Source organism: Electrona antarctica (genome assembly GCF_951216825.1).
Source record: "Electrona antarctica genome assembly, chromosome: 21".
Classification (NCBI taxonomy): domain Eukaryota; kingdom Metazoa; phylum Chordata; class Actinopteri; order Myctophiformes; family Myctophidae; genus Electrona; species Electrona antarctica.
The window spans coordinates 16,964,145-16,989,916 of NC_136802.1; the positions used below are offsets into that span (position 1 = coordinate 16,964,145).

Consider the following 25,772-nt stretch of genomic DNA (forward strand, 5'->3'; position numbering starts at 1 on the left):
TAATACAGGGTATGATCTAACTGTGTGTTTCCTAATTTAAATTGACATTTGATTATTATTATTATTTCTCTCACACAATCTGGCAACACGAGTCATGACTGTCACGTGACAACGACGCAATACGCATGCATCGTGTGGACGGATGACCTCAAGACGTAAACAATAGACATTCATTTAAACCTGCGAGCGAGCCTGCGAACGAACTGTGAGTATTCAACTTCAAACCAAAGCACAGTTTTATTACGTTTACTTCAGCTAGCCCCAGTATGTTCCCTCAGAATGAGCGTAGGGACGGCTAGTAGGGGCTGAGGGGAACATATTGGGGCAGTGCCTGGCTAATGGTTAGTGCTTAGTGCTTACAGACCTACTCTTAAGTTACAGACCCCTCTCTCTCTCTCTCTCTCTCTCTCTCTCGTAGATGACATCTTGTGTTATGTTGTGTGTGTTGAGAGAGAGAGAGAGAGAGAGAGAGAGGGAGAGAGAGGGAGAGAAGAGAGAGAGAGAGAGAGAGAGCTTGTTCTTGTCAAACAGTGGAAGAGGAGGTTAAAAGGTTGCTCTTGGCAGATATAATTCTCTTGATAGATGGTAGTCATTGGAAGGGAAGGGGTGACACTGACAGATGACGGATGAGATATGGGTCGGCAATGCTCTCTCTCTCTCTCTCTCTCTCTCTCTCTCTCTCTCTCTCTCTCTCTCTCTCTCTCTCTCTCTCTCTCTCTCTCTCTCTCTCTCTCCAGCCCTGCTTCCCCTTATACTTCCTGACTGTAAATGACACAGCAGCAGGTCCCTGTCCCTGAGAGATGGAGAGTTTGCAACTGATGACCCTCTCTCAGCTGAGCCAGTGGTCCTGTGCTCATGCAGTGGTGGAAACCAAGTACATTTTAGTACTGAACTTATGTACACATCTGAGGTAGCCCCTTTTGGGACCCTCGGTTAGCTTTTCTGAATTTTGGACGCGCAACCCTAGGGTCCCTGACAGCTTATTCCGCCCTCCATGGGATGCAGATTTACATACCCTCTGTTCACGGAGAGCGGCGGCGCCGCTTGAGTGTTGGTGAGATGTTTCAAAGATGCATAACACAGCTATAGGAGACAACGGAAACGTGTACGAAACCGCATTAACCGCCGATGCCGTTAACTATTTTTTTTAAATTTTGCTTCGCTGAACTTCTCTCTCTTCCTTGACTTCCTTGTTGACTTCCCATTGTACCGCCTTCCGAGCGGTGACTGGCTAGCTGCACGTCCTAGTTACTGCCTCTGGTTGGCCGACCGCGTGCATGCAAGATGTTTATAATGCTGTTGTGTCTTGGGAGGCGGAACATGGGATGTGAGGAAGAGAGAATTTCAGAGAATCCAAAACTTAAAAAAAAGATAAAAAATACTTAACGGCATCGGTGGTTAATGCGGTTTCGTACACGTTTCCGTTGTCTCCTATAGCTGTGTTATGCATCTTTGAAACATCTCACCAACACTTAAGCGGTGCCGCCGCTCTCCGTGAACAGAGGGTATGTAAATCTGCATCCCATGGAGGGCGGAATAAGCTGCCAGAGACCCTAGGGTAGCACGTCCAAAATTCAGAAAAGCTAACCGAGGGTGCCGAAAGGGGCTAACATCTGAGGTATCTGTAGCCGCAATTTGCAACTCTAGATTTTTTTATAATGGGATGAATCTAGAGTTGCAATACCCTCCATTGACTCCCCATTCATCCAATTTGCGTTTGCGATCTGCTTGTATTAAACAACGTTAAACTCACGAACATTGCAGCTCTAGGCCAAGCTTGGATTATCCTTTTTCAATCTGCCGAGCTTTTGTTTCAGAAAAATCCACCATAGACATGTTATGAGCTACTTTCTGTCAAGAAATTCTGTGCAGGTGATTCTTTTTCTAAGTGTTGGAGTTTGGAAGCACTCGTCAAAGTCACTGAATGGCCATTTGCACATAATGCAGGAGGCAGCAGCGCGACTAGCTCTGGTCCATAGCTCTAATGCGTTGCATGGCATTAGAGCTATGGACCAGAGCTACAGCGCGACCCATTTTTGCCATTTGAAACGAGCCAATCTACAAGCTCACAATGCAATGCGTGAGCTTGAAATGGGACATTCTGCACAATGAGTAGGCCTACTTTAGTTTTGGTACCAATACTTTTGTACTTTTACTCAAGTATATTTTGAATTCTGGACTGTATAGAGTTTTTCTAGGTTGCACTATTGATATTTTTACTAAATTAAACAATGTGGGTACTTTTTCCACCTGCCTGTGCTGTCAGCCTGTCTAGCAGTGGTAGTCTGGTAGACAAAGTAGTGAACCTCCAGTACTTGAGTCAAAGTATAGTTACTTATCTACAAGAAACTTTCACTAAGAATTAACATCACCTATAAAATAAACCCCACAAAAAACATAAAAACAACACAAACACTAAAATTCTAACCCTACTAAAATTCTAAAACTCCCTACTTCAGAAGTTCTCAGGTTTAAAGTTAGTTTGGTTGCAGTGTCCAGCCTGTTCCACTGGGCGGCACCAATGTATCATGTCAAATGTCCTTTACCTGTCAGAGACTCACAGTCACACATTAGCGATGAGATGTGCAGTGTGCACCCCTGTCTTTACTCTGGCTTTACCAGAGTAAAGACATTTTTTTTAAAGACACAAATCTTGTCAGACCTCTGAGACCTTTCTCTCTTGAATCTAAAGAATCTCTCTCTCTCTTTGTGTCTGTATCTCTCTCTCTCCCTTTGTCTTATCTTTCTGTGTGTGTCTGTCCGTCCGTCCGTCCTCTCCTCTCCTCTCCTCTCCTCTCCTCTCCTCTCCTCTCTCTCTTTCTCAACCCTCTAGGTGGATGAGCAGAGACCGTCAAAGGAAAGGTGCCTTAATTGACAAAGTTTCCGATCCATACCAACATGTCTTCCACCTCCTCCGCCCCTTACGTTGTCCTAAACACCGGGGCTCGAATGCCCCTCCTGGGCCTGGGGACCTACAAGCTGTGTGGGGCCGAGGACGTCCGCTCGGCGGTGGATGCCGCGCTAGCATCAGGCTACCGGGCCTTCGACACAGCCGCTGTCTACCGCAATGAAGCCGACCTGGGCCGAGCTCTGAGGGAACTCCTGCCCAAATACGAGCTGACCCGCGAGGATGTGTTTATTACCAGGTAGAATCCGAATCATCTTTATTGTCACATCACAGTCTTTTTCCACAAAGAAAATTACACATGGTACCTGAGATAGTAAATATATATATGGTCCGTGAGCATAGCAGCCACTGTGTACTGTGCACTATATATATATATATAAGAGCTGCACGATTTTGCCTAAAAAAACCTTGATTCTTTTCTCTGAACCTTGATTTTTGTTTAAATGCAAACAAATGTGAATTTTCCTATTGGAATAAAGTCCAAACCTTAAAAGGATCCGTGGCTAATAAGACTCCTGTAGTGGAAGATCAGCTGTTTTGTTTTGTCGACGTCCATTGACAATGAATGGTAGACTGTATCTTTGCATCTGCCCGTGTGAACGCACAAATTGGGCTCTCTGGAAATCAGAAGGTAGCCAGTTCGACCCTTTTGCTCGCCCAGCTGACATGTCAAAGTGTCCCCGAGCAAGACGGTTAACCCTGTGTGCTCATCAGACCCATGATATGTCAAATAGATTTCGTGTCTGTAGCCCGAAAGACGGGAAAATACTCCCTGTCCATTTTGGCAGGTTCACTGCTCTTCATCGCTAATTTCCAGCCTGTTTCTCTGTTCCTTCCTGCCTCCAGTAAGCTGGGTCCCAAGGACCAGGGTGTGAAGGCCACGGACGGAGCCCTGCACAGCCTGTCCCAGCTGGATTTGGATTACATCGACCTCTACCTCATCCACTGGCCCGGCACACAGGGACTGCTGGTGTCTGACCAGCGTAACCCAGGTCAGGATGCACAATAAAGGCATTTATACACCAAGAATTATGTGAACAAATGGCACCAAATTGCAATGAGTGAAGAACGAGTGAAACACTTGGTGTCATTTCACAATTAACCACTTTTAATGGCAAGATGGCCACCATGTGAATATGGTCCATAGAGCCTCGGGGGAAGATTTGTTCGTCCATTTGCAATGTTTGAGCATCCCCTAAAGGTCAATCATATTGATTTGCATTATTCCTGCGGTGCAGCTGTGCGACAGAAAAAATCAGGTCAGCCATTAAATCAGGCAGTCATCTCACATACAGTATTTTTACTGTTGACTACACCATTGTTTGGCTGCGGTTGGGGTAAAAAAAACAAAAACAAATCAAGCCAGACGATAGAACAGCCTTACATTGCATTGTTACACAGTTTTATATATTCTTTTTAGATGTAGAGATACTAGCTTAGCTGCAAAACATCCAGTAAGTAGGCAAGCGCCCCTTGTGCTTTGGCGTCTGCTTGGGTCTGATGCATTTCTCTCTGTTTTCCAGGGAACAGGGCTCAGAGCTGGGCTGCTCTGGAGGAGCTGCAGGCGCAGGGCAGACTGAGGGCCATAGGAGTGTCCAACTACACAGCAGCACACATGACACAACTGATGCACAGCTGCAAGGTCCCTCCTGCTGTGCTGCAGGTTAGAAGATCATTCACAATGTAGAATGTGGATGACGTGGTCAGTCACACGTCTGTATCAGAAGCGTCACATGGCGATGGGTTGTGAGTAGCAGGGTTCCCACGTCCCACAGTCATGAAATTCCTGGAAAAATAAAAATAAAAAGGTTTGGAATTAATCAAATGAAAAATGTGTTCATGTCCCATGTCTAGCATTACTGTATGTGAAATATGTGTGCCCTAATGTACTGCATACATGACAAAAATTATAGATCTACAAGGTGCATCTGTATGTTGCACCGTGATACGTTGTTAGCTTGTAGATCTGTTCTGTTCATCACATGACAACATTTGCACGAGTCTGTCTTGGTGCATTGATAGAACACTGGTGTATATAGCCTCAATATTGCATTGTATGATTGCTAGAATGCCTGGGATGGGGTATAATATTTTCAAAATAAGTTTTGAAAATTCATTGTTCAAAATGTGTGGGAACCCTGTTGTAGATATAGGCCATTTCCACTGTTTTGTTTGGGGAGGGGGGAACATATTTCAAAATGTATGAACATGCGTGTGTGTGTGTGTGTGTGTGTGTCCAGGTGGAGTTTCACCCACAGCTGTGTCAGAAGGAGCTGAGGCGACTGTGTGAGGAGCATGGCGTGTGTTTCCAGGCCTACTCCTCTCTAGGAAAAGGACAACTGCTTAGTGACCCTGGGGTGATGGAGGTGGCACGGGGCTGTGGACACACTGCTGCGCAGGTATGTGAACACACACACACACACACACACACACACACACACACACACACACACACACACAGCACCCTCTGAAACAACGCTACAGTATGTGACAACATTAACCACATGAAACCTAGTCTCTGTATTCTGGGTATGACAAGATATCAGGTCTACAAGCTCACAACTAAGAGATTTGAGGGGAAAATGGAGTTCAGAGCTAGGCTCTGGGTTATCCCAGTCACCGTAGTATATATATAACTTATGTCGTTAAACTATCACAACTAAAAAGCCAGTTGGAGATCTAAGATTTGTAATACATAACTGTAGCGCTGATCATTTTCACTATTTTTCGCACAACAAAGTATAAAATAATGTGGTCAATTGATTTGTTGACACACACATGTACAAAGAAATACGCTTCTCGATGTTCGAAAACGTAATTGATAAAATAATAAGCGATACTTGCAGACCTGGAAAGTAACTAAGTACATTTACTCAAGTACAGTACAAGCTTAATTTGTAGATCTGCTATTTTCATGTACAAAAGGAATGGAGTACTTTTTCCACCACTGAAAAGCGCTAGAGGGGACTCACATTGACACACGCGGTATGTTTTCACCCCAAAGGTTCTGTTGCGTTGGGCGGTGCAGCAGGGTGTCCCGGTGCTGCCTAAGTCATCGCACCCCGACAGAATGGGGGAAAACACCAAGCTGTTTGACTTCACACTGAGTGACACAGACATGGACACACTGTCATCTCTGGACTGTGGTCACAAATACGTCTCCCGGGACCCCTCGGAGGTGGCATGACACACCACCAGCTTTTGTCTTTTTGATTGTGATGTCACTTTGAAGTCATATCGCTCAACTGCTTGAAACATGTTTTCATGATTGCCAACAGTAACAAAGCAGCCTTCTTTTGTAGTGCAGCAGGCTAGCCGGTGCCTATAAGACCTCAGAATAAGGTCCGTCTTTCTGAAACCCCATATATGTGTTTAAAATTGCATCATATAAGAACTTCTTATTCCAAAAATAAACAAAGCATGGTGGTTTGACTCATATGGACAGCGAGAAAACTGCCGAATTCATTACATTTTTGCCAGAAATAAACAAATCAAATATGAGTGACTATCGTTAACGATACAGAGCCACCTCCCTGACAATATCGCCGGGACATTTTGTTTAGTTTTGGACCACAAAGCTTATATGAGAAGGTTTTAAGATAACCCAATGTTATTCTCCATAGAGAAATTACTTCCGTGACCCAGCGGACTTCGGTAATAGGTACTCTGTGCTCCTGATATTAAATTTAAATATCATGCAGTCTGGTCAAAGCTCATCAGGGACGTTTTACTATGAGGTTCAGGTAAAGGGGAACATGGAAGAAGAGAAAAACGAGCACTCTCAGTCAAAACATGCAGTTTACCGGGTGCACGGCTCACGAAGAATCACTGTAATAGAGAGATAGCTAGCAATCCGAAATCCATTTAATCCATTTTGGGCAGGAACCCCTTTTGGTGTTAGCATTATGTTATGCTTTAGCTATTGAAAAATAGCAGATCTACAAGCTCATAGTGCACCGAGTGGCGCGCTACGAGCTTGTAGGTCTGCTATTTTTAAAAAAATCGAAGAACCACTGACGTAGAAACATAGCTTTTTCAGAAAACTGTCAGGATGTAGAAGACATTTTTAGAATCTGATCTCAGGTCAAAATGGGTTAAGGTGTATTTATTGCATTGTGCACCATGGACAGACAAAACACGGACGCGTTATGGCATCAATCCTATACACACTGAGGAGTGAGGAAGGCTGACGCCGAAACGCGTCCGTGTTTTGTCTGTCTGTCCGTGCTGCACAATGCAATAAATATACCTTAAATGGATTTCGGAGTGCTGGCTATCTCTCAGGTACAGTAAAAGGGAAGACTAGTTGGACTTTAGGAGTGGCGAGAACGTCTATACAGTATGTGTATATACTGCATGTGCAAGTCTATATACGGTTAATGTCCACTGGACTTTAATTGTTCTTGTTCACACATATTTTATACTTAATTTTACATTGAAAGTCAGTGGGATTCGGACCTGGTTGAAACCTTGCACAAAATAATACTACTGACGGCTGACATCACGGGCTGACCACGTGACAATTTGATATCCACATGGGAGCTGCGCCTTTTCCATGTGGCTCCTGACAGACATGATTTGATTTATTTTTAAAATAAAATTGCTACTGTCGACCACATTCGTCAAAACCTCTTTAGGCCTGACGTCGAAATAAAAAAAAAGTCTTCTGAAAGAATATATATATTCAAAGATTTGTGTCGCATTTTCACGATTAAAAAAAAATAGCAGACCTACAAGCTCGTAGCGCGCCACTTGGTGGCGCGCTATGAGCTTGTAGATCTGCTATTTTTCAATAGCTAAAGTATAACATAATGCTTAGTTAAAACACCAAAAGGGGATCCTGCCCAGAATGGGTTAAAGTGAATCAATGTGATCCTGCTCCTCACTGCTGCTAACCACATGAAACCTAGTCTCTGTATTCTGGGTATGACAAGATATCAGGTCTACATAGCTCACAACTAAGAGATTTGGTGTAGAGGGGAAAATGGATTTCAGAGCTAGGCTCTGGGGGATCCCAGTCATCGTAGTCTACAGTATATATAACTTATGTGGTTAAACTATCGCAACTAAAAAGCCAGTTGGAGATCTAAGATTTGTAATACATAACTAGCGCTGAACATTTTCAAGTATAAAATAATGTGGTCAATTGATTTGTTGGCACACACACATATACATGTACAAAGAAATACGCTTCTCGATGTTCGAAAAAGTAATTGATAAAATAATGAGCGATACTTGCAGACCTAAACATAAAACAAGTGCCAGTGGTGGAAAGTAACTAAGTACATTTACTCAAGTACAGTACAAGCTTAATTTGTAGATCTGCTATTTTCAAAATATTTTTATACAAAAATGAATGGAGTACTTTTTCCACCACTGAAAAGCGCTAGGGGGGACTCACATTGACACACGCAGTATGTTTTCACCCCAAAGGTTCTGTTGCGTTGGGCGGTGCAGCAGGGTGTCCCGGTGCTGCCTAAGTCATCGCACCCCGACAGAGTGGGGGAAAACACCAAGCTGTTTGACTTCACACTGAGGGACACAGACATGGACACACTGTCATCTCTGGACTGTGGTCACAAATACTGCTGGGACCCCTCGGAGGTGGCATGACACACCACCAGCTTTTGTCTTTTTGATTGTGATGTCACTTTGAAGTCATATCGCTCAACTGCTTGAAACATGTTTTCATGATTGCCAACAGTAACAAAGCAGCCTTCTTTTGTAGTGCAGCAGGCTAGCCGGTGCCTATAAGACCTCAGAATAGAGCACCGAAGTCTTTAAGCCCCGTCTTTCTGAAACCCCATATATGTGTTTAAAATTGCATCATATAAGAACTTCTTATTCCAAAAATATACAAAGGAGCATGGTGGTTTGACTCATATGGACAGCGAGAAAACTGCCGAATTCATTACATTTTTGCCAGAAATAAACAAATCAAATATGAGTGACTATCGTTAATGATACAGAGCCACCTCCCTGACAATATCGCCGGGACATTTTGTTTAGTTTTGGACCACAAAGCTTATATGAGACGGTTTTAAGATAACCCAATGTTATTCTGCATAGAGAAATTACTTCCGTGACCCAGCGGACTTCGGTAATAGGTACTCTGTGCTCCTGATATTACATTTAAATATCATGTAGTGTTGTCAAAGCTCATCAGGGACGTTTTACTATGAGGTTCAGGTAAAGGGGAACATGGAAGAAGAGAAAAACGAGCACTCTCAGTCAAAACATGCAGTTTACCGGGTGCACGGCTCACGAAGAATCACTGTAATAGAGAGATAGCTAGCAATCTGAAATCCATTTAAGGTGTATTTATTGCATTGTGCAGCACGGACAGACAGACAAAACACGGACGCGTTATGGCATCAATCCTATACACGCTGAGGAGTGAGGAAGGCTTGACGCCGAAACGCGTCCGTGTTTTGTCTGTCTGTCCGTGCTGCACAATGCAATAAATATACCTTAAATGGATTTCTGAGTGCTGGCTATCTCTCAGGTACAGTAAAAGGGAAGACTAGTTGGACTTTAGGAGTGGCGAGAACGTCTATACAGTATGTGTATATACTGTATGTGCAAGTATATATACGGTTAATGTCCACTGGACTTTAATTGTTCTTGTTCACACATATTTTATACTTAATTTTACATTGAAAGTCAGTGGGATTCGGACCTGGTTGAAACCTTGCACAAAATAATACTACTGACGGCTGACATCACAGGCTGACCACGTGACAATTTGATATCCACATGGGAGCCACGCCTTTTCCATGTGGATCCTGACAGACATGATTTGATTTCTTTTTAAAATAAAATTGCTACTGTCGACCACATTCGTCAAAACCTCTATTAAAGTGAATCAATGTGATCCTGCTCCTCACTGCTGCTAACCACATTTCAGAGCTAGGCTCTGGGGGATCCCAGTCATCGTAGTCTACAGTATATATATAACGTATGTGGTTAAACTATCACAACTAAAAAGCCAGTTGGAGATCTAAGATTTGTAATACATAACTGTAGCGCTGAACATTTTCACTATTTTTCGCACAACAGAGTATAAAATAATGTGGTCAATTGATTTGTTGGCACACACACATATACTGTATATGTACAAAGAAATACGCTTCTCGATGTTCGAAAAAGTAATTGATAAAATAATAAGCGATACTTGCAGACCTAAACATAAAACAAGTGCCAGTGGTGGAAAGTAACTAAGTGCATTTACTCAAGTGCAGTACAAGCTGGAGTACTTTTTCCACCACTGAAAAGCGCTAGGGGGGACTCACATTGACACACGCAGTATGTTTTCACCCCAAAGGTTCTGTTGCGTTGGGCGGTGCAGCAGGGTGTCCCGGTGCTGCCTAAGTCATCGCACCCCGACAGAGTGGGGGAAAACACCAAGCTGTTTGACTTCACACTGAGGGACACAGACATGGACACACTGTCATCTCTGGACTGTGGTCACAAATACTGCTGGGACCCCTCGGAGGTGGCATGACACGCCACCAGCTTTTGTCTTTTTGATTTTTGACACTGATGTTTATATAATTGTGATGTCACTTTGAAGTCATATCGCTCAACTGCTTGAAACATGTTTTCATGATTGCCAACAGTAACAAAGCAGCCTTCTTTCCTATAAGACCTCAGAATAGATCACCAATGTCTTTAAGCCCCGTCTTTCTGAAACCCCATACATGTGTTTAAAATTGCATCATATAAGAACTTTTTATTCCAAAAATAAACGAAGGAGCATGGTGGTTTGACTCATTTGGACAGCCAGAAAACCGCCAAATTCATTACATTTTTGCCAGAAATAAACAAATCAAATATGATTAACGATACAGAGCCACCTCACTGACAATATCGCCGGGACATTTTGTTTAGTTTTGGACTACAAAGCTTATATTCTCCATTACTTGCGTGATCCAGGGGACTTCGGTAATTGGTACTCTGCTCCTGATATTACATTTAAATATCATGCAGTGTTGTCAAAGCTCATCAGGTGATGTTTTACTATGAGGTTCAGGTAAAGGGGTACATAGAAGAAGAGAAAAACAAGCACTCTCAGTTAAAACATGCAGTTTCCGGGCGCACGCCTCACGAAGAATCACTGTAATAGATAGATAGCCAGCACTCCGAAATCCATTTAAGGTATATTTATTGCATTGTGCAGCACGGACAGACAGACAAAACACGGACACGTTATGGCGTCAATCCTATACACGCTGAGGAAGGCTTGACGCCGAAACGTGTCCGTGTTTTGTCTGAGAAGACTAGTTGAGCTTTAGGAGTGGCGAGAACGTCTTACACAAACAATATTTTGGACCAAACAAATAATTACAAAGAAGAAAAACAACAAAAAAAGTGTTGTAACCTGCCGTTTTTTTCTTCTTTCTAATTATTTGTTTGGTCCAAAATATTGTTTGTGTTGTCATGAGTTGTCACGACTCGAGTTGGCTTTGTCCGCGGCGTAACCGTCTTTAAATAAATACTATAAATACTACTTAAATAATGCATTGGGTTTCATTTCCTGGTCCAGGGTAGGAGGCGTGACTGCGACGCTCTATTGGTTTACAAATAAAAATGTGCTCTTTTTATAAGATGTTTCATAAAATTCTTTATTGTTCAGCACAGGATATACCAGCAGTGGCACAATAGTAGAGAAAATACATTTACAAAAGTCAATACAAAAAGAAGAAAAAAAAGAAGTTAAAAGTTGGAGTTTCTCCTCCACACATATCTTTAGATTCAAGTAATATCAAGGATGGATGCAAAGCAACTGGTGCACAGACAGGCATGGAGTTTTACATGGAGAGTTTACTGTCACGACTGTTGCTTTAAAGGAGCACTTTTTCAACTTTATCTTCATATAATTGGTCCTCACTAATGCTCATTATAAGATGTGGAAAAATGACTCAACTTTTTTTACTCAAGTATCAATTCCGCAATGTAGAAATATGTTACAATCTGTTACAAGTAAATGGCCGGAATACAAAATTTACTTGAGTAAAAGTACAAAAGTATTGGTATCAAAATGTACTTAAAAGTATCAAAAGTAGAAAGTACTCATTATGCAGAATGTCCCATTTCACAAGTTCTTAAAAACAACATAATAATAATAAAATAAATGTATTTTGAAAATGGCAGATCTACAAGCTCACAAGTTTGTAGATCGGCAATTTTCAAATGGCCGAAATGTGTATATATAGGGCTGAAGTGGTTAATGTATGTTTAGTAATAATAACAAATTGAGTTGAGATGTAGTGGAGTAGATGTAAAAGTATTGGAAATGGGAAATACTCAAATAAAGTACAAATACCTCAACATTGTACTTAAGTACCCTACTTAAGTAAATATACTTAGTTACTTTCCACCACTGCTCTCTACTCGTTGTGTCAGTTCCAGTCATGACAGTTCCTCTTTATATAAAAAAGAAATATTTTCCTATATTCTTTTTATCCCGAAAAATATGATTCATTTAAAAAACAAAAAAACGTTTAGAAAATTGCCAAGCTTGCAGATCGGCTAAAGTGGTTAATTCATGCAAAAAAAGCTGCACCAAGAAAATAAAGTGTGATATCTTAGGACCATTCGTTAACCTGGTAACTAGCATAAGGCATTTGCTTAAAAGAATAGGAATGTGGCCTGTTTTTACCTGCGTGTGCACCTGCACACCTTGCATCGCATCCCCACAAGCTGAGAGGAACTGAATAAGACACGTCGAACAAATCCACTGCATCACCACCTTCAACAGTCACGTATTGTTTACAATTGTCACACACATAAGCCAATTCCTATGTATCCGGTCTCGCTGAGTAGGAGTGCTGATCCCAGGGCCAGGGTCTTCATTTAGGCTTTAGTTTAGAGGCAAATCTGCAGGCAAATCTGATTGGTTTCTCAGATCTGATCTACTGTACAGCAACGCTTCTCAAAAAGGGGTCCGGAGACCCCCAGGGGTCCTTGAGGGGGTTCCAGGGGGTCCCCAGCTAAAGTAGTTCATGTAGCATCAAAATCTATTGTAACTACTGTAATTGGCAATATAAGAATAGCAGATCTACAAGCTCACAATGTGTTGCCAAACTCGCCATCTTGCAGATGTGCTATTTTTGCAAATACATTTGGAAAGAATGTGACCCAAATCTTGTATGGGGGTCCCGTCTCCCTGGCACAAAATATTTTCAGATGGGGGGGGTGTCCAAATGCATATATGCACACAGGATCTTTTGGCTATGAGATTGGGACCTGATTCCATTTTTAGTACATTTACGGTTTAACCCATTTTGGGCGGGAACCCCTTTTGGTGTTTTAACTAAGCATTATGTTATACTTTAGCTATTGAAAAATAGCAGATCTACAAGCTCATAGCGCGCCACCAAGTGGCGCGCTATGAACTATTTTTGAAAAATCATAAAAATGCGGCACAAATCTTTGAATATATATTCTTTCAGAGCGAACGTTTTTTTTATTTCGACGTCAGGCCTAAATGGGTTAAGATTAGATGAGAAAAAAGGTTATTGATCTCCTCCAGGGGCAAATTCGAGTGTCGTTTCATAGCCTATATATCTGTCATTCAGAATATACAGTGTGGAACCGTAAAGCCACGGTTAGGCTGAACCAAGAGATAAGCACTCGTACTCCCAGAGGTCCCCGATAGATAAACCATTCCATCTACTCCTGGCAGTCAAATCCCAACACAGAGCGACGTCTGTTGCATTGGAGAAATGAGGCCGAAGGCTGTTGTGTTTGGTTCCTTACAGCAGTTAATTGATTACCACCTTAAGTCTTTTCTTAAATATTCACAAAACATCAACCCCCAAGACCCATAGATTGTACACTGCCTATTGCTAGCTTGGCCAAAACGTGTATAATATAAAGATTCTGGTGAACTTGTGATCCTCAACACCCTCAAACTAATTATTTACAGTTTAACCACATTAATCCTCAATTTTGGGATTCTTTTTTTTTAAAGAGGCAATGGAAGATCTACACGCTCACAATGCATCATGTTGTGATGTTTCTGAGCTTGTAGACCAGCTATTTTCACTATTTCTCGTAGTATATATATATATATATAGGGCTTAAGTGATTAAAAGCCCAGTGTCCACCTTTTTATTTGTTTTGTTGGTGATTCAAGGCCTTAAAAAGATAATATTCATGCTGGTTTGTGCTTTTTTTTATATACATCTAATTTAATTTGACACTATTATCTGATAGAAATCTAAACCCTGAAGTTCAGTACACAACGTAGAACAAGAAGACTATTCCAGCAGTATCAGATTGTCGGTGTACAAGATTGTTTTTGTTTGATAAAATCGAGACATACAAAGCGATTGATGATAGTCTTCCTGCAGTTTTTTTCTTCTTTCCTAAAGATGGTGTTTGGCTTGTCTGTAACTTAATGGAAAAAGAGATAAAGGACTCATTTGATTACTTTATCTTTCTTTCCTCTATTTGTCCTCTGAATTATCAGAGGGGGCACTTCATAAGCCAGGCGGGAGCCGGCCTGTTCCATGCATACACAGTGTTCTCCATAATAATATATGTGCTTGATTGTATGTGATGAAAATGAAAACATGCATGAACGCGACTGCGCTTTTATTGCACGGCCAGTCCTGTGACATGTCCTGACTGTTCTGAATAAGACCCCCGGCTCCAGTTCATCCGTTTCCCGAACGCAAACGTCACCACTGAATTATTAAACAACACGAAGGAAGAACCGGCAGCCCATTGTGGGATTATACAAAAAGAGGCGTAAATAGCTATATTTCATTGTTTTATCTCTCCCTCTATGCTGCATAGCGTTCACGGGGGAGAGACGCAACAAAATGGAAAGCCTCTTTTTGCTACCAAGTATTTCCTCTTTCCCATAATTACCCTCACTCTGTTTTCCCTTTCTATCCCCTTCTATATTCAGTGCAGTTATTTCCAGAGCTTTACCTTTTGGTACGTCGGGCAAATCCTGTCGTCACCATTCAATATCCCCCCGCCCCCTCACAGGCAGAGTATGGTGACAACGTTATTAATCACCTTCAATTTACCAGCCACACGCATGCAAGTGTGAGCAAATGTGTCGACACACCTGACAATGTGACTGGTCAACAAAAAGTACAACAAAACAAAAAGACATTTGGCCTGGGCCATGGCTCAGTGGTCCAGGCACCTTGGCTGGTAATCCAGTCTGGCAGTGTGCCGCGGGTTCGACTCCCGATCCCGACGGCCTTTACTGCCCCCCATCTCTCTCCCCATTTCCTGTCAGCCTACTGTCTGTCCCTCCATAAAATATATAAAATAAAGGCGAAAACCACAAAAAAACATAAGAAAAAAAAAGAAAAAGACATTTACTTCAGACAGTGTGATTATATTACTGAATATATGAGACCATAATAATTATGGTGCGGAATCTACAGACAGGAAGCGATTGGACCAGTGGTTCTCAAAATGACCCTTACAGGTCTGTAACTCGGAGAGTGTACAAATGTACAGTGTACATTTGTACTCTCAGAATTAATGGGATCCTTGAAATTAAAATGGCTTGAGAATAACTGGATTGTACCCTGCTTTGCTCTCTCGACACCCATCCCTCTTTTCTTCCATCTGTTCTCCACACTGTGGAAATGCATTGGAAATATACAGAATTTCACTTTTTCAGTCTCTAACCAACAACCCCCCCCCCCAAAAAAAAACAAACAACACCAAATAAAACTAAAGAAAAGGTGTCCATGAACCTGGTTGATTCGGAGTGTCTACTCCGTGCGACTACTACTGTCGTGGCTGTGGCTGTTCTCTCCCTCTGTCTCCTGGTGACTAAAGAGGTAGTTCCACCAGCTTTTAGAGTGGTGCATCTGTCCTGTAGTCCCGGCACTCTTCACCCGCCTTATGCCCTGCAAGATGGACAGAGAAAACCCAAAAGAAAATGTTTTATGGGCATCACCCGTGGTGGAGAGAAAGTAGCTGCAAGATATTAGGAAAACATGTAATATGCGATAACATTGTTACTTGCGCAAGTACTGCGATCGTGTGTGTGTGTGTGTGTGTGTGTGTGTGTGTGTGTGTGTGTGTGTGTGTGTGTGTGTGTGTGTGTGTGTGTGTGTGTGTGTGTGTGTGTGTGTGTGTGTGTGTGTGTGTGTGTGTGTGTGTGTGTGTGTGTGTGTGTGTGTGTGTGTGTGTGTGTGTGTGTGTGTATGATTTCGTTTGTGTTCACATTTAAACCAGCAAGCTTGTGCTTGATTGTACGAATGGATGTTTTTGGCTGGGTTTTCAAATTGCTCCGTGGTCGACCAAAAAGTCCTGGCGATCGACCAGTCCATCTACATTCTAACATGACATTGTTGCCCTGACATCCAGCATTTCAGCATACAGTATGACCCAGTGTACAGTCAGTGTATCCCATATGATGATATATAGATTTATATCTGCATATAACTAAGTGCTGTTTCTACATTCCCAGGAGACTGTTTATCTTCCATTTGACCATGCACCTTATAGTATGCATGTATATATTTGTTTTTCTCTAGGCCTACTCTCTTCCATTCTTATGCCTATTAGTTCTGAAACTGACCTTTTTTTTTTGGTAAACAATAATTGTACCCACTCTTTTACACTGGTATACTTGTTGTGATATGACAATAAAGTTGGGTTGAAAAAGGTTGCGGTTTCTGCCATCTCCCTCTTTCTCCATTTATTTTTCAGTCCTTATGAAACATGTCTATCCACTCCCCCACGGCGCGCCCGGGCACTCCACACTGTCTCTTAGGCCTTACCCCTTTGTCCAGCAAGCTGTCAAACTCGTCGCTCATCCGTCGGAGCTGCCGGCCATATTTCTGGGCTGCCCAAAGGGCAGGCGGTGCCGACAACGACCGGCCCCGGAATGGGACGCCGTCCTCGCTGTCAAGGTCATCGTCTCTGGAGGCGATGGCGGCGTTGGATTCTGAATTCAGTCTGATCCGACCGCCCGCTGCAGGGTGTGATTCACAGACAGAGAGAGGATGAGAGGTTGATTCACAAAAATAGCTGTTAGTTGGACAGTGCCGTTGATACGTATATGCGCAATACGCACGGCGTAGGGCAACACGCCGAGGGGGGCAACAAAATGTGCCAAAAAGTGCCAAGCCGATCCTCATTAATAACAATTTTCTCTGTGGTTCCGCCACGTATCGCAAACGGCGAAAGTATAGCCGATCTGAATGAGGAGTGCTCTCATCGGGAGGGGGGGCAGCGCAAATATCCTACGAGTAGGGCAACCAAATGGTCAGCGATGTCCCTGCTGTTGGAAAAAAAATTGTTTATGTGGTCACATAATTTCCCAGGTAATCAGCCAAAAGGCACAGAGTATGCAGGGGTCCGTTTTTTTCAAAAGGGCGCATTGTCGTTCAAACTTCCCGCATATTTTGCAACTTCCCGCATATTTCACCGCATATAATCACATAAAAACCTGCATATTTCATCACAAAATCAAGGATTTTAGCTAGCATAATCAAAGATTTTAAGCCGCAAAATCAAGCATTTTTGCACACGTTTTTCTGGACGGTCTACTATATACGTACAAACACTGGCTATATGAAAATAGCTGATCTACAATATGTCATGCTGCGACGTTGTGAGATCTGAATATTTTGTGAAGCATTTGAACAACACAACTCTTGTATGGGAGAGCCTGGCACCAATGTTGTGGTGTGTATGTTTTGGAATTCGTTTACAACAGGGGTGCCATGTTTTTGGAAACCCCAGCAGTGGGCCGAGGCAAGCAGATACAAAAAACGCTTGGAAGTGTTTTTTAGGTGAGAGCCATGGCGTTTTCAGCTGCGAAGAAACACTTTGTGGACACGGCCCCTCATACAGCTTCATTTATACTTACGCAACCTTGTATCAGCTGTGTAATTAGATTTTGTGGAGATGAGAAAGGAGGACAAATTAATGTGCAGCATAAGCTCTAAGGTAAGAGACAAGGAAACAGCCATTTAAGGAATGTTCTTAACTTCTTTACCTGACATTCTGGGCTCAGGTAAGATGAGGGTGTGTCTGCCATGTGTTGGAGCGCTCCACTCTTGCTCGCCCGGCGACTGGTCGGTTTCTGACCCCTCTACCTCCTCCGAGGGCTCTGATTCGCTGTCTGAAATGCTGAACTGGGCGGCCATGGTGACATCTGCAGGCAGGACGGTCACTTGAAGAGTTAGTGTGTGTGCGTGCGTACGTAAAATATATAAATTAACTCGTTTTCAAATAAATGTAGTGGAGTAAAGGTATAACCTCTCGTCACCAGGCTTTCCACCTAGGAGGTTTCCTCCTGCCTAAACCAATGACTACAACATAACGTAAGTTACCATCCGCTACTGACCGGATCATAAAACCTGAAAAGGAATGCTTCCCAGGCTAGAGTAAAAGTGCCACATTTAGATCCGAGATGTAGGGGAGTAGAATTAAAAGTATTGGAAATACTCAAGTAAAGTACAAATAAATACCTAAAAATTGTACTTAAGTAGGCCCGGGTGTTACATACGCCTGGTATGTAACACCCGGGAATCGAACCTGGGTCTCCCGCGTGGACAGCCAACATCTTAACCACTAAGCCAAAGGCAATTGCCTATGGCTCGGGGGATATATTAGACTTTTGAGGCCATCAGGCTCAGGCTGTGAGCCACTCTGCTACACTCGCCGCCCTTTTGACCTCCTCCCATGGGGAAACCGGATCCGGGTCACAGCTCAATTGAAACAGCCAGGAATCGAACCATGGTCTCCCGCATGGAAAGCCAACATCTTTTTTTTAAAGATATATTTTTTTTGCGGCTTACGCCTTTTATTGGTTTTTGAAGGGACAGACAGTAGGCTGACAGGAAACGGGAGAGAGATGGGGGAAGACATGCAGTAAAGGCCGTGTCGGGCTCGGGAGTCGAACCCGCGGCACACTGCGACTGGATTACCAGTCGGGTGCCCAGACGGTTATGCCACCGCCTGGGCCGAAAGCCAACATCTTAACGACTATAAGCTAAAGGGATATCCCCATGACTCGGGGGAGATATAGGTCATCAGGCTATGAAAAGGCTAAAATATGTCATTTAGATGTGCATACATGTTATGTAGACAGATCATTATCGATCTGGCATCCTATGTAGTTCGTAAGTTTGCTTGTCAGTGACGCTGGTGTGTACACTGTCACTGCAGCACACCATCTTCCATCTCTCTACTATCTTTGACATGTCACAACTCTTCTACTCTATGGCTCTGGATCGACGGTGGTATTATTATTATTCGCGAAAATGTCCGGGTGTTCTGATCTGATAGTCGCCTCCCCTCCCCTCACGTCAAAACAGTTCTCAATGTTTACATCTTACTTGAGAGAACGTAAGACATGTGGACATATTATACGGAACCAGGGAGAGGGGGAAAAACACCACGAGAGTGACGAGTGGTCAGTCAAACATGTGTTCTCTCCGCAGTAAATAAATAATCTGTCTGTATGCGATCTGACCATTATTATTTTGATTACACTGTCATGCTCGTTTGAGGACAGGTAGAGAGCAGAGCATACATGTGTTTGGGAATGTTGCTGAAGGTTATGTTATTTTGACAGCTGACACATATACCAAAGAAACCATACAGCGTGTATTTAATTATTTGATATCGCCGACAGTCAACGCACTGCAAGACTACAATGGAAGCATAATTCTGACGGCCCGCGGTGGAATGGACAAGTTAGAGTATAAAAACGGACAGGGCAGACCCATTACTTTTGTGGATCAAGGTTATGTTATTTTGTCATCTGACACCCAAACCATACAGTGTTTATTTAATTGTATACAATGGTATATGTCTCAACAGTGAGGCTGGAAAGCCTAGCAGCCTATACTACTATAGCCTACTAGCCTACTGGTGGGCAGAAAAATGGCAACCAGAATAACCCGTTCTGAGTGAAACTCCTCCCTATGCACTGGCCCTATAGTGTTTATAGTTTCAATGTATGGATATTGTATAATTGTACCCGTGTTTGTTCGTACCAAAAAAACGAGCATGGTTGCTATGGTTAGCACAGATGCTTTCCTGTACATTAGAACCAGCTTTGTCTGTATGTTTGTGTACCTGTATACCTACGTGTCCGTGCAAAGGTGAGCATGGTTACTATGGTTAGTGTGTGACGTCACTGGCATAGCTGATCAGACTATATAAGACCTTGCACCACTCAGTTCACACGGGTGTGATTTTTAGTTTACTTATGATCCTAGATCATAGATTACCTTGTGTTGTTCTTGATTACTGTAGCCTATAAGTCACTCTGGATCAAGAGCATCCATCTGCTAAATGCCTGCTGAATGCGAACGAAAATAAATGCCTGGATAGAGGCAAATGCCTAAAATTGTAAATTGCTGTATATAGCCTAATGTTTACAAGAAATCAAAAAGGATATACACATGGCAGTCCTATACGCCTGTTGGGTCTGAGGGTCACACACAAAATGCTGAGGCTGCTTACAAGAGTTATGTTTGTATAATGCAAGAGTTATGCTTATGCAAGATAGGGAAGTATAAGAGATATGCACCCATGCCTGCTAAGAGTGAAACACACATGACAGTGGAATTATAACAAAAACAACGTTGCCTATTACTTTAAATTAATGCTGTCTTTAAATCTCTCCCTCTATGCATAACTAGCTATCCTGGCATGTTTCATTGTCTTTAGCCATCACAGAAAGCTTTAATAAGAATGGCATTACCGGTATGTTAAAAAGGCAAGAGACATTCCCTAAATATCACGAGTTAACGCGCGAGAAAAGCCTGGTGTAGCTTGGCCGAACTACAACGCAACAAATGGCCATCTCTGTCACTCCTACTCGCCGGTCCAAAGGTATATCCATAATGGAGCCCCCACGCGTTGAGATAAAGTGATCACTTCTGATGGGGCGTTTTGATAAAACACCAAAGAGTCCTGATGTAACACAATCAACGACTCGTTCCCGCCATGCGTTACAACAGTGTAATAGACAGTGCATAAACAGTGTAACAAGCGTGTTGTTGTTGGACTCTGCACGCGCTGACTGACTGACTGACTGTTGTGTTTTGTTGTTGTTGACTGTGAGAGGACAAAAGAAACTTGCGCGGAGTGGGGCGGATGCCGCCGTACGTGGGAGTCATTAAATAGTAGTAATAGTAATGTAATAGTTGTCCTTACCCGCGGTCTTTGTGGTGTGGAGCTGAACGACGTCGCGGATGTGTGTTTTAGCTGGTGGCTGGTTGGTGTGCTGTTTTGTACGTGACTCGCGTCTCGGGGAGTCCGTCCGTGGGTACAATACACAGTAATGTGGGGTCGCTCCTCTCCTTCGCCCAATCGCGTCGTGTCCGTGCACAGCCTCGGCGTTGCTGACGTCACTGTTGCGAGCTAGGACTGGGCTGCGGCTTTGTTTTTCTCGCCGGCTCACCGTAATGCACCGCGTAGAGGCGCAGCGGGAAAGTAGCGCACGCACGCCACCAGAACAGTATGATTGATTTATTGTCTCCACCAGGCCGAAGGCATGGGGAGAGAGTATGTTTTTCCCTCCGTCCGTGTGTCCGTCCGTCCGATACCAGATAATCTCCAGCACCGTTAACCTGGTCGATGCCAAACTTTGCACACACACACTCTCCCTGGATGCCAACAACGAACCTCTGTCCCAAATTTTCCAGAACGGCCTGTTATAATGGCGCCACCGCAGTTTTTCACATTTTTACTTAAACTGCACCGATCTGTGCGAAACGTTAGATGCACTTTCCCTAGAGGCCAAGGGAATACAGTATGCCCTGCATTTTTCACATCTAATAGCGCCACCAAGAGGCTGACCTTTGTGAAACACATTATTTTATATTAGGCTACTCCTCCAGATTCTGTCCAAAAATCCTGCACATTGTTACACAGTAGGCCTATCTATCTCGTCTATAGTCATGTGCTCAAGACGGATCAGTCCGATATTTCATATTCCATCCTAATATCGAAGTCTGACGTCAATATCGGTAGAGGGCGCAAGTCTACAGGTTCATGTAGGCCTACTTTTTCCCCATGGGGGGATTTTAGATCACCTCATATAAGAACTGTGTTTGAAAAATAAACATGTCATCCCGGCCGTTTCACTGATGGATATGAAGAATAACTGACTGAGCGAAAACACTAATATTAGGCCTACTGCTGCTGAATTAGTTTGATTTTCCCTAGAAACAGACTGTATCAAATATGAGTGACTGACTGTTGTAAACGATACAGAGACACCTCCCTGACAATGTCGCAGAGACAGCTTGGTTATTTTTGGACCACAATGCTTATATGAGACGATTTCAAGATGACCCCAGAGAAATTACTTCCGTGAACCAGGGGATGAGCGAGTGACGTCAGGACTTCGGCTCTATTGGCTAATATTGTTGGCTTCCAAAGTTTGCAGGATTGGCCTGTTTTGAACAAAAAGCCTGAAAATCATGAACACAGTGTGCAATTTACGTGACATTTTTCACGCACTTTCCTACTAGTTTATTGACTGATTGATTGATTGTTAGTTACTTATGGATAGGGTTAGTTAGTGTTATAGGGTTGGGTTTAGCTGCTACTGTTGGGTAGGTTTAGGTTTCTGAACAGCTGGTGACGCAAGGTTATACTTTCACTCCACTACATATATTTGAAAACTAAAACTAGTTCCTATAGTTACTTTATAGATTTAGATTATTATTATAAACCATACACTAAACACATCAGTACTATATACATTTTGGCCATTTGAAAATAGCTGATCTAAAAGCTTGTGAAATAGCCAATCTATTTTCTCATTCTGATCTTATGTCTCACTCTCAACTCCTACAGTTCCATGTACTTGTCTGGGTGGGGGCCCCATGTTTCGTTGGGGTGTCACAGCGGTAACCGGAGTCCGGAGAACTCGCCAGGTTTTCCGACTCGCCGCGGTTTAGTGCATTTTAGTTTTTCTTCACCTTTATTTAAATTGCATTGAATTGAGAGAGAGAGAGGATAGTTGTTTAGAGTTTACACTAGAACTAGAATACTAGATGAAGTATAGGAATGCTAAAGTTTAAACACCAATGTACCGAAACGATGTAATTCATTAGTAAACAATTTCCTGAAATATCATTGGTAGCCTACTATCATTGGTATTCACATACTCACCTTTTAATCATTATCTAGCTGACCATTTAATTGCATAAAATATTTTTTATCACTTTGGAAATGAACTATAACATCTGTGGGTTTGACATACTACACTGATGAAGATAGCATGTTAGCATAACGATGAAGACATTGAAACTTGTTTCTCTCCACTTTTCGCTGCGGCGAGTTGGTAAACCGGTGAGTTCTCCAGTATTCGTCACACCAGCTTCTTCTCAGTCCTGAGTCCGTTCTCTTCTTTTTTTTTTCAGCTGTGAATGCTGGACCATGAAGCCTGCTCTACAGAAGCCACTGACTGTGCTACACCAGAATGCTACGTGCAGTGCCAAATATCAACCAGGATGAACATGTTACCAACATTCATCTGTATGGGGGCCAGGAGAATGGGGCTGGTCGGTCACTGCCATTGACACCGATAGGCCTGTCACAATTATTAAATAATCGCCTAATTATTTGAGGGAATCGCAATTACTTTAGCATAATCGTCAATCGTTTCCATTTTGAGAAATGTCCATACATTTTCAAACATAGCAGAAATAGCAGATCTACAAGCTTACAATACGTCACTTTGTGACGCGTGTTGTAAACTTCTAGATTGACTATTTCCGCTATTTTGTTATTTTTTGGAAAGAAAACGATATTAAAAAGTATTAAATGTGTCAGTGATTTCTTTGTATATTTAAGTTATTTGTCATATCTGCCCTGTGCAATTTGTGATTACGAAGCCTAAAAGGCAAAACAGAAATACAAATTGTCTAATGTCCCAGTGTTCAATGCATGAAACACAATTAAATTGTTAATCATTTGTGTGACAATTAATCGTCAACTTAAATTTGTAATGGTGACAGCCCTAGGCAGCCAGCCAGGAGAATGGGTCTGGTCGGTCACTGCCATTGACACCGGTAGCTCCCTGCAGGCCAGCAGGGGAGGAAAGTACTGGCAAGCTACACCGCTGGACGGCTCATCCAGGGAGCGGCTCTATCTCTCAATCCATCGGTTCCAAGTAGAAGACGGCTCATGGTAAGAAGCTTTTTCTCCCCCTTCTTCTCCCCTTTATTTCTTTTTGCTGCTGCTGCTTGTGTTGTATGCTATGTGTATAATATTACTAGCTATTGCTGTCATTTTGGCCCGATGACCCAACATTCAACATTCATCGACTGGCTTTGGAATTGGATGCTCCTGTGAATACAGCTTGTATATTGTATTGTGTCTGCCGTTAAAGAACAGTAGGCTTACAGTATATGTGGCTCTTGGTCACTATGTGTAAGTTTGCCATTTTGTTAGTAGGCTATTTTATTTCTATACCTGCAGTATTTTTTTTAAATGTTGTATAGTAACACATGATAATGTGCATCTATAACAGGCTAGTTGTATTGTGTTATCTGTTATGCCATCTGGCTATGACCAGATATGGGGCTACAAAACACTGGCCCAACCATCTGTGAATGTTGGGAAGCAGTAGCACTGCCCTGTCTCACTGCCCTCTATACTGCCCAACCAGTGCATCTTAAAAGATCTCGAGTTCAATAATAATGCAAAGGACTAAAGAAATGGGAAACGGTTACCAATCTTTTTGTAGGCTACTTTAGTACTTTTACTCAACATTTGTAATTCCAGACTTTTTCTTGTAATGTATTTCTACACTGCAGTTTTGATACTTTTACTTAAGTAAGACATGTGAGTACTTTTCCCACCAGTGCTGAAATGGGGTAGTAGTAGTGGTACCCAGAAAGAAAAGAAAGGAAAACATTTTTTGTTTGTTCTGGCAACATTTAGAAACAAGGACAAAGAAGGAGAACACGAGACACATGGAAATGGATTAATATCAGGATGAATGTTTTTGTGCTGCCTGTTGAAGGGCCTATAGGGTCTAGTAAATAAAGTTTGACAACAACTGAACATATAAGGTGGCCAGTAGACGAGGTAATCAGAACTGAGCAATAACCAATAAATTAGCCTGGGTACCGTAAACCCCTCCAACCTCGCCCTCGCCAGATTTTCATTCTCTCCCTCCTGGCAGAATGAAAATGTTGTCCAGCAGGGAGAGTGATTCTACCAGGCTACCAATAAATTGCTTCTGGTTGAGACAGTGGACTCAACTCGTTTATTTTGGTCTCGTACTGCACCATGCAGCCACTAGAGGGCACTAGGTTATCACTCAAAATCCCACATTCAACTCATTTGAGCTGTAGAACAGCAGCCTACAGTTCTTTTCTTTAAGGCAGTGGTTTTCAACCACCTTAGGTGGTCCCCAGTGAAATGATGGAGATTTGGTAACCAAATGGACCCCTATAGATCTTTAATGAAACCAAATGGATCTTATGTGTTCATTTGGTTTCATTTCATGCTCTTAAATTATTGTTAAACATCTACATTACTTAATTTACAAGAAGTCTACACAATTGGAGAATGCAGAAGAATTGATATTTTGGTCAATGTTTGCCTGTTATCTCTCCTAATGGTATGCCACCATCAATACAGCATGGAATTGTGGACAAAACCTCACTCAACAACAACAAAATATTCTACGTCTGGGTCTGAGAGGCTAAATGTCGTCAAACGGTGGTCCGTGGCTCAAATGGCGAGCAGATAATTGGCCTTGAGATGAAAAGGGTTGAACACCAGTGCTTTAAGGACATCCTCTGAGCTCCTGTATTCTGTATTAGTAAGCCCACAACATCCTCCTGTCTGACACCACCACCAGGGAGGCAATTGCATGTAGCATAATTTG

At 42.6% G+C, this 25,772-nt stretch overlaps 2 protein-coding genes across 6 annotated transcripts; one reads left to right on the forward strand and one right to left on the reverse strand.

Moving 5' to 3' along the window:
* The first annotated feature begins 79 nt into the window (after positions 1–79).
* Positions 80–23,407, forward strand: LOC306914034 (aldo-keto reductase). 5 transcript variants are annotated; one of them, XM_079490913.1, is made up of 6 exons: positions 80–205; positions 2,834–3,146; positions 3,755–3,900; positions 4,432–4,571; positions 5,149–5,307; positions 23,293–23,407. In XM_079490913.1, exons 2-6 carry the CDS (start codon positions 2,899–2,901, stop codon positions 23,296–23,298), a joined length of 699 nt encoding a protein of 232 aa, XP_079347039.1. In that variant the 5' UTR covers positions 80–205; positions 2,834–2,898; the 3' UTR covers positions 23,299–23,407. The 5 variants fall into 5 exon arrangements, with proteins under 5 accessions (XP_079347039.1, XP_079347038.1, XP_079347035.1 ...); XM_079490912.1 differs by lacking the exon at positions 23,293–23,407 and adding an exon at positions 8,342–8,855; XM_079490909.1 differs by lacking the exon at positions 23,293–23,407 and adding an exon at positions 5,913–6,811.
* On the reverse strand, positions 13,406–21,186 carry badb (BCL2 associated agonist of cell death b). Its single transcript, XM_079491790.1, has 5 exons — positions 21,074–21,186; positions 17,898–18,056; positions 16,675–16,868; positions 15,264–15,795; positions 13,406–15,046 (listed from the first exon to the last, which is right to left on the reverse strand). The coding sequence occupies exons 2-4, from the start codon at positions 18,046–18,048 to the stop codon at positions 15,658–15,660; spliced, it is 483 nt and encodes a 160-aa protein (XP_079347916.1). The 5' UTR covers positions 18,049–18,056; positions 21,074–21,186; the 3' UTR covers positions 13,406–15,046; positions 15,264–15,657.
* Positions 23,408–25,772: the final 2,365 nt, after the last annotated feature.

Excerpts from the sequence above, each read along its gene's own strand:
- badb (XM_079491790.1), bottom strand. The coding sequence starts at position 18,048 with ATGGCCGCCCAGTTCAGCATTTCAGACAGCGAATCAGAGCCCTCGGAG. Across the intron at positions 16,869-17,897 it reads ACCTGAGCCCAGAATGTCAG|CGGGCGGTCGGATCAGACTG; the intron begins GTAAAGAAGTTA and ends CACACCCTGCAG. Across the intron at positions 15,796-16,674 it reads ACAGCTTGCTGGACAAAGGG|GGCATAAGGCGGGTGAAGAG; the intron begins GTAAGGCCTAAG and ends TCCATCTTGCAG.
- LOC306914034 (XM_079490909.1), top strand. The coding sequence starts at position 2,899 with ATGTCTTCCACCTCCTCCGCCCCTTACGTTGTCCTAAACACCGGGGCT. Across the intron at positions 3,147-3,754 it reads GAGGATGTGTTTATTACCAG|TAAGCTGGGTCCCAAGGACC; the intron begins GTAGAATCCGAA and ends TCCTGCCTCCAG. Across the intron at positions 3,901-4,431 it reads GTCTGACCAGCGTAACCCAG|GGAACAGGGCTCAGAGCTGG; the intron begins GTCAGGATGCAC and ends TCTGTTTTCCAG.